The sequence below is a fragment of the Argiope bruennichi genome, chromosome 8, assembly GCF_947563725.1.
Source record: "Argiope bruennichi chromosome 8, qqArgBrue1.1, whole genome shotgun sequence".
In the NCBI taxonomy this organism is placed as follows: Eukaryota; Metazoa; Arthropoda; class Arachnida; order Araneae; family Araneidae; genus Argiope; species Argiope bruennichi.
Genome location: NC_079158.1, coordinates 115,581,811 through 115,591,407, shown reverse-complemented (window position 1 = coordinate 115,591,407; position 9,597 = coordinate 115,581,811). Strand labels below are relative to the sequence as shown.

The 9,597-nt window shown below is 27.5% G+C and overlaps 1 protein-coding gene across 1 annotated transcript; it reads right to left on the bottom strand.

Annotated features, from left to right (window-relative positions):
• Nucleotides 1–1,501: 1,501 nt before the first annotated feature.
• Nucleotides 1,502–9,149, bottom strand: LOC129981536 (uncharacterized). Its single transcript, XM_056092408.1, has 2 exons — nt 8,850–9,149; nt 1,502–3,522 (listed from the first exon to the last, which is right to left on the bottom strand). Exon 2 carries the CDS (start codon nt 3,294–3,296, stop codon nt 2,025–2,027), a length of 1,272 nt encoding a protein of 423 aa, XP_055948383.1. The 5' UTR covers nt 3,297–3,522; nt 8,850–9,149; the 3' UTR covers nt 1,502–2,024.
• Between the last annotated feature and the right edge of the window lie 448 nt (nt 9,150–9,597).

The window sequence follows — 9,597 nt, the reverse complement described above, 5'->3', positions numbered from 1 at the left end:
TGGAAAAATTCTCAATTAATATTTTATGTAACTTGATCTTTTAATCGTTTATTTTTTTTAAATATATAAGGTTCAAATTTTGATACTCATATGACTCACACTATTATTGAAGCCTTACGCCGCTCTGTTTTTGTAGTCTAGATCTATCTAATTTTCATTCAGCTCCTGTAGAATTTTAATTTTAAATTGAAGGTGGAATGATTAAGCTTAAATTAACACAAACCTTTTTTTTATTGAGATTATAGATTTTTGAAAAAAAAAAATATTAATAGTTAACTCGAAGTAATGATAGAAAATACTAATATTTTATACTATGCTAATCTTAAATACTAAGAGCTAATACTATTCATGCTGGTTTTCTAAGAAAGATAAAGACTGTTTTGTATTAAACCTCTTAATTTTGAACAGAGGACATGGACGAAATATGTGCCAGTACTCTCCTCTCCAAACTTATATTCCGTAGCGATGGTAGAGCAACTAGTCTGAAGGAATTGTAGATTCAATTTCATGACGATTCTCCGATGAAATTTGATTTTGAACTCTGAACCCTCGGATCCCGGCTGGTACCTATAGGTTAATTAAAAGCTCCAGAGGGGAGTGTAAGAAAATGCTTTTACCTATTTTATATTAAATTTCAACTATTTCGTATCAATAAGCTCGAAAGACTGTAGTAAATAACTACTTTCCAAGAATCTGCTTTTCTTCTCCTACTTTATGAATAATTAATATTTTCCACAGATTTTCAAGGCAAATTCGATTACATTCCGACGTACGGTAACACGAATGACATAACATTGCATAATTATTCTATTAAAACAACTATAAAACTGATGAAAAATACAAATATTTTTTCAAATAATGGAAACAAAAAGTTAATCGTTAAAAACCATATTCACTATTTTTCAGAATTGTATTCTTGTTTGAAGATTTTTACAAAATAATGAATAAAGTAATAAATTTAAGGTCAAATTATATTGATTCTGCATTTTCATTCTAATCTTTGAAATATATCCAATTTTTATATTTAAAAATAATATACGGTTTTTCAACATTACATTTTATACTTCAAAAACAAATTCCATTTAAATCTTAATAGTATTAACTTAGATTTCCCTGGTATATCCTATAGTTTTATTCGTATAATTTAAAGAATATACATTTCATACCTGATTTAGAGATTTTCTGATCATTCAAATAAATATACGGATTTGTTGCTTTTACATATTTCGCTTTTTATCCATGATGTTTAATAATCTCAAATACAGCCAATTAGACTGTATTTGTCATGAATGTCAGTATTTTATCCTGTTCAGTCATAAAAAAACAAGATATTTATTCTCCTTCTTCTCCTTCTAAAACAGTAAACATTCAAGTTAATTCAAAGTGTATATATATATATATATATATATATATATATATATATATATATATATATATATATATATATATATATATATATATATATATATATATATATATATATATATATAAAGAGGGGGAGTGGGAGACAAATAATATCCAAGCCAAACATAAAAAGTAATATTAGAAATATAACAAAAAATAAATATAAGAATGCATTGGAAATAGAACATTCAACTTAGTAAAGAATAAAAATTGCTTAGAAGAGGATGCTCATTATTGGATTGGAAAATTGCTTAGAAGAGGATGCTTATCATTGGATTGGAAAATTGCTTAGAAGAGGTTGCTTATTGAGGATGCTCATCATTGGACTGGAAAATTGCTTAGAAGAGGTTGCTTATTGAGGATGCTCATCATTGGATTGGAAAATTGCTTAGAAGAGGATGCTTATCATTGGATTGGAAAATTGCTTATCAGAGGATGACATTAGTCAACCAAAGAGGTTTTTAAAAAGAATTATAGCATTTTTTACAGATAGAATCGGACGATTCAATGAAATGATATTGTTTTAGTTCCAAATTATAAAATAGGACAACACTTTTGAGGTGGAATAGCGATATAAATCTGAAACATAAAAATGCTACAAAAAATTAAAAATTAAAAAATTAACAATATAAATTCGGGTTCATCATGAAAAGGAGAAAAAAAACTGGAAGTAGAGAAAGGTAAAAAATTAAGCGAATGGACTCTGTTTCAGGGTCACGTTTTTTGCATTGTCTGTGCACAAAATCTTTACAGAAGTGCAGTTTTTCCTCAAGTGGCAAATAGCTTGTATTTTCATCATAATTCAGCACTTCCTTAAAGACAAGGAAAGCTCTTCTCTTCCGAATTTGTTCTTTGTAACTATTGGGTGTCCGATTCCACAATTTCTTAAAACCACTCAGGTAATCAAAATCTTCCATAGATTGCAAAAGTTTCTGACATACTATAAAACGCAAGAGATGTTCAAAACAGTCAGGTGTTAAATGGTCCCACATCTGGTTTACCACATCTAGGAAAATGGTTTGAAACGGCCAATCCAAATAGAAACAGAGGAGGTCTTTTGTTTTGGATTCAAAGACACAGCCTGGATTGTGAAAGATCTTGTCACGTTCAGTCTCATCAGTTAAATAGTAACATATACGCAAATCATCAATATGTGCATGGCGAGGCCACATACTATGTAAGAATTTCTTTTTATTCACACTGCTCAATTCAATGTAAAATGAGCTTATTCTTATGCGTCTACATCCGTGGTTAGAGCCAGAAGTTATTAGTTCTCCGTACTGAAAATTTAAGTAATCTGGAATCCATTGTGCCCAAGGGGAAACAGCTCTATTTCTCAGCCATTTCACCCAAAATCTGACAGCAAGGTTACAGTCGATGCGATGAATGCTTTCCCTTCCTTCCGCTGTCATACTTTGCCATAATTCCAAAACATCTTGCTCGTAAAAGTAAAGGCAGGCAAAAATAAAACGCACTCTGATATCGATATTTTCGTTTCGAATGAGTTGCTTCGAAGTTTTTATTCTGTCAATTGTTCCTTCGGATTTCCAACGTAAATTATTCATGATATGCCTCTTATGAATGTATTTAATGACATGATAATGGTCTCGAACCCAGTAAAAGATTTCAGCAACTATTGGTTGAAGGATGTTCCCGACTGGGTTTGTGAGTAGTTTTGGAAGGAGCGTGGATAATTTCTGCCCAATTTCATTTTTTCTTTCTTTTATTTTTGCTGTTTGACACTCACTGATCCGAAATGAATTACCATAATTGAATATATCTTCTGTCTCAATAAATTCGTCAAGGAAGTGTTCAATGTCGTCATTATAGACAGCTAATGCCACTTTAACAGCAGCTATATGCTGTAGAGATGGTATAAAAATCAAAGCCATGATATGTTTTCCTATGTATAATTAGCAGATTTAAGTTAGTCTGTCTCTGTACGTTAGATGAAAATCAAACATTTCTTTGCAAAAGGGTGTTTAAGTAAGCAAGATGCTTTACAAAAAACAAGACTCGGTAAAATTTGTTAAATGGAATCTGAGTCGGAATGGAATCCACGTTGCAAACGAAATAAATTGCAAAAGTTCTTTATTTTTGAATTTTGTTCCGAACAGCCTGAAAAGAAAAAGAACATTATATATAAATATACATAAGTATAAATTGTAAAAATCATTAAAATAAATAAAAGATAATATTTATATGGTTTAATATAATATTCATCTCTACTTCTAATATAGAATTCTGACACTCTGTGGGGCAGCCTATTTTGAAGATAGAACGACAGATATTCGACGATGGAAATGTGGAGCCGTTATTATTGTTCCAAAGATTTCAATTTGCACTTATTAAATAGAAGAGCGATAAAAATTTAGTCAAGTGTTTGAAGATTATTTTCGAAAATATTATAGCTCAAATATTATTTTTAGACTTTTTTTTCACATCGTCTTTATTTTAAAGATATTTCCTAAATTCCTTTTGCGTAGTTGTAATAATTCATTTCATAGATGTATTGAAATTCAAACATTTTCTCTTTTAAAATTCTACGAATCTACCACATCTTTTGTAATCCTTGGAAAAATAGTATTGAATTTTATACTTTGGTGTCAATTGTCATATCTTGAGCATTTATGAACATTTTTATACGTTAGTATCAATTACTACTGATACTCACATGTGAAGCACGATGACATTACATATTATTAATAGCATGCTTTATTTCATTTCAGTTTTATAAGGATGTAATAAAACTGAACGAATTAAGAGAAAACAGAATTGTGTCCAGTTGGAGGGGGATTGTGATACTTTTATCTATTGAGTTATAACTTTTCTGTGGTAAATCTGCAAGGAATTTACACCTTATACAATTGTGTAAAGGATTTATTCTTTTTATTAAATATTTTTTAAATGCAACAAACCGATTTAAAAGTTATAAGACTAATGTTATTTATAGGTAAAAAAATGGGTAAAACTCTCTGGGAAATAAACTACTGAATTTCCTTTTCTGTTTTTCTTCTACAAAAGGTTTTAAGTTACCTGTAAATAAAGACATCTAAAATAATATTTGGATATCTCTTTGTTATTCTTTTTTATTAGTAGACATTTTTAGGAAGGAAAAAAGTAGACAATTTCTAAAATGTTATTTAAATTAGCATTTTTATACATTTTGTCAAATATTATTGATTTTTACGTGAGAAAGACAATCGGCTTTGAAGACCATAAATTGCACATCTTATTTGAACTTGATCTTATTTGGACAATTATTATCGAACGCTATGGGTAATGTGTGGGTAAGTGGAGAGGGGATTGCAATTATTTTATCTAATAGTTCATATAATTTTCAGCGACAAAATTAGAAAGAATTTATATCAAATGCTCTTTAATTTATATTATTCATATGCTATAAACATTTTATTTGGTTTTATAAGTCAAATAAATATAGTATTTATGCGAAAATTGCTTTTTTTCAAAATTAAAATATGCTGAATTATTTTCTGGAGCACTGTTAATTTCAGTTTTGCCAAACGGCCGTTGTTGAAATGTGACTTTATTTAACAGGATTGCCCGAAATAACGTCAAGCAGATAATAAATGACGATGCGTATGGCTGCGAAATTAACATGGCAGAGATTACTATAACGTTTAAATGCCTTAAAAATATTTACTTTTGGAATGACCATCCAGTTATACATAAAATATTCAGTTGACATATTCTAAAATGTTGATGATTTTGTATTAAACGTGAAGGAATATTTAAGAAAGCGTTAATGCTTACAATGCTATGATCCATAAAAAAAATAATTTACACTATTTATAAGCAATAATAATATTATTATAGTTTATAATTATTAAACTATATTATTTTTACGTTTGCATTTTCAAATTACTATCAAAGTAACAACTAATAAAGATTGTTCAAATTACTTAAAGTATAAAAATACCCTTATCATTGTTCAGCACTCACTTATCGTGAAATTAATAAATTATTAATACAAAATGTCATTTGCGTAAAGAAATACTTTCACTCTTCTATTTTTGTATGAGGATACAAAATGAAATAAATCTAAATAAACCCGGTTTATACTACATGTAAATGCCATTGTATTTAATGATTATTTTGTATTTAATGCATTTCTTGTAATATAGAATAATAACTTATATAATGCTGATTACTCATGAGAAAATACTTTATAATTGCATAATATATACTTGAGATATCATTTTAATTTGTATATAAATGTATATTATTTTAGCCAAGATATACATGTAAGACTTATAAAAGTTTATTTCCAGCTATCCCAGATATATTAGAAACAAACATATTTACTTAATTAATTCTATTTTCCCAATTTTTCATAGAAACATCATCGAATTTTACGGTCGATTTTACAAGAAAAGCCATTGTAAGTAGAGTTATTACAATGGCTATACATATTTGGGAAAGAGAAAAGTGCAATTCAGTGCAACACAAAAATATCAACACACAAAAATAATGTTTTGTCTAACATAAGATATCGTACAATTAAAAAAAATCTTTAATCCTATTGTTCCACTGGTCTTTGAGCTCCGTGTTTTTATACTGTTAAAACATTCATGTATAGATCATATATATTATGTATGTTTTATGGTGAGGATCTTGCAATCAAATTTATGTATGAAAAGATAAAATTTTCGTATATAAATATAAATTTCATATATGAGTACTAGATTTTTAGATATGATATTTGGTGCATTTTATACCTATATTACGTTTGTTAAATGATTTATTTAATACGTATTTGCATAATTTATTTTATTACCTGAAATGCCAAAGTTTTGGATATATTTAATTTCAAAAAAAAAATAGCAGCTGTTAAATTTTGTTATTAATTTATATACTATTAATTGGCCGAAATATACGACTAAATAACCCTGTTACCTTGTAATAATTCGAATTGTCTCTATTTATAATAATTAAGTGCAGGTGAATTTTTTTAGAATAGAATTTCACTGTTTTAAGTTTCTTCTTACAGTTTGTAGATTTTCATTTCAGAACTATATTTAATATACTTTCACATTATATTAATGATTCAAAGAGTTGATAGGATTTCTAAATTTATATTTTAAACTCGCTGTCTTTGACGATTTGCTGGTTTCCGAGAATAATGGTTGCTGAAAATCTCAACTGTTTCGGGGACAAATCATTTTTAAATTCTAAATTTTCATTTCTGTCTCTCTCTCTCTTTATGTATATAAATATAACTCACATTATTACAAAAGCCTTACTCTTTCACACTTTGCGCTTATTCGTTTTCAATTTTTCTTTCTATATATTTTTACACTCATTTAAAACAGGAAAAAGCAGAAATATTTTTAAATGGAGGCACTTTAAAAAATTTTCCAATATTAATTGATTCTGAAGTTAAAACTTATTTGTAAATACAAAAAAGATATCAAAAAATTTATTACAAGCCTACCTAATACTGAAACCAAAACTCAACATAGAAAAATAATTCTAATCTTCATATCCTGGTAACAATATAAAATAAAAGCCGTGATGAAATATTAGAAGTAACATTGAAAAAAGGGTTTTGAGTTTCTTTTCAAAAATGAAATATATTTTGTAAAATACGTTTACAATATTTTCATGAAAATTATTAAATATAGAAAAAATTTATATGGTAAAAAAATTGATATCATTAAGAAGATAATTTTTTATATAAGTCAAGATAAAAGTCAAGCGGTCAGATTTGTACAGCACCGGCACATACACACAGAGACAGAAGTTCTTTCCTTATGTTTAAGTACCAAAATTTAGTTAAAATTCCAATACATTTTCCCATGAAATGTTCTTTCCAACAGCTAATATGTTTTTTGCAAACGTAGACTAATTACTCTCTAATCCCCCTTTTTTAATGAATTACGAATGATTTATTGGATGTGTAAGATTCTTACGAAATGTCAGGTACTGAAGAGTTCTAATACAACTGGGCAGCTGCTATATTATTGTACTCATCATTACAATACAATTTGATAATTTCAGAAATAAAAAGAAGTTTTAAGAATAGTTTGAACTAAATTTCGATTTATTATGGGTGATATCATCTGCTTCTCAATTCAATAAACATAAACAATTATTCGAAATGAGAAATTTTAAAATAGATTCTGGACTAGATAATAGAAAAAAGTTTAAAAAGCACATATTGTTTAGTATATCAAACACTAAAAAATAAGACGTTGTTCAAGATGTAGACATAACAACAATTGGCCGAATAAAGTGCTTGAACTTAGAGCAAAACTACAACAATAATAATAAATTCTACAATAAAAGATTATACAATATTTTAGTTGAATAAAAGAAAATTATTCTAAACATGAATTAAAAATTAAAATATATTAAAATGTATTGAAACTTTGAAATTAACCATAGTATTGAAAGAAAAAGAAAAAAAGCAAAATATTTCATACCATAAAAAAGTAACTAATTCAGAAATTTTTATTTTTTTATATAATTAATATTTTATGAATAAAATAATTTCATAAATGAAGAAGTGCATAATTATTTTATTTTTATACTTTATTTAAATTTTCCGTTTTAAAATTTCATTTTTTGGAAACCTGGGAATTCTTTTCTGACATGCAAAGAATGACTTTAAGTAGTCACATCTTCAGACATTTCTGACAAGATTAAACCATTTTAATTTTTGAATCTTTTTAAACTGTAGAAATATAAAAACTTTATACAAATATGATTTCAATAAATCGTTGTCCATTAAGCAAATTAAAAATAATTTCGTTTTGCTTCAGAATTTCAAAATCCAACAGACATTTTAAAATTGACTAATGAACAAAATATAATACATAATTTTGCATGTGAGTTTTAATACTTAGAATTTAAACCAGAACCATAGTAATGAAAGAAAAAGAAGAGGAAATGACTATATTTCCTATGATGAAAAAGAAACGAATTCGGAATTTTTTATTGTTTAGTATAATTAATATTTTATGAATCAAATAATCTCTTAAAAGAATACAAATAAATGCTTATTGATACATTCTAAAATTGATAAATGTACAGTTCTTAAGAAAACAAAATAAGTACAATAAGGTTAATGAATTACTAGCAAAAATTCAAAAAATTATTCTATAATAACAAAATGAAATAGTTTGAATCAATCAGCTAGTGCAGACTTTTTTATTTGTTTCCAATTTTATATTGGAAACGATAACATTGTTCGTTTTACATTGCTAACCTGTTTTATAACCTGTTGCTTTAGTTGCATTACCTGTTGCGCCATTACCTGAATAAAGACGTGCGCTTTAGTTTTTCATTATTTTCAACATTGTATTAGTACTTTTGTTTTCTTCAAGGAAATGATCGTCCAAAAAATGATTATACATCATAACTCATAGCAATTTACAAAAATGTATTCTAGAGTCAGAAAATATTAAGGCAATAATACTCACAAAACGTTGACCCCGTAGCACAGTTGAAGTCGAGCTGCAAATTAATGGCGTCCTTCTTCTCCGTTGCTATGGGCAACAGGCAATGGCGGGCAACTGAGGAGGGAGATGATCCGGAGAAGACGAAGAGGAGTCAAAAATTTAATTATATTAAAATAGTCAAGAAACGAGGCAAAAGAAATGCGAAAGACTCTTTTTCCATTCAAAAAAATCGTGTGTTTGATTTCACTGGAAAAATTTTAAAAATCCAAGGTATGATATGCCGAGAAAATCTAAGGAACCTGAACCTAACGCACTCGTCAATTTCCGGATTCCTCACATGGAGGATCAAGGAGTTGTTACTGTTATTGTAGGAGAACGGGGCGCCCTCTGACATTCGAAATTGAAACGTCTGCAGGATAAATAAAGAATAAAAAAAATCTGAATGCTTTTAATTCCATTGTAAATAAAGTTACTTAATGTTCAAAGTCTAATTTATATTATATTAATCGTAAGGAATTTTTTTTTATAATTTATGATGCCTAAGATACTGATATTAAATTTATAAATATAAGATTGAATTTTTTATAATTCTAAATTTTTAGAAGACAATCAAGATAATGACTCGACGATGAATGTTCAAGGAATATCATTTGTGGTAGCCCATTCACCATTTGAATTCTCTTTGAGAGCTAGAAAAAAAAAGCTCACTGCAACGCCGATATCATTTTGTAACTTAATGACGTTTTTTTTTGTTGTTGTAATATTTAAA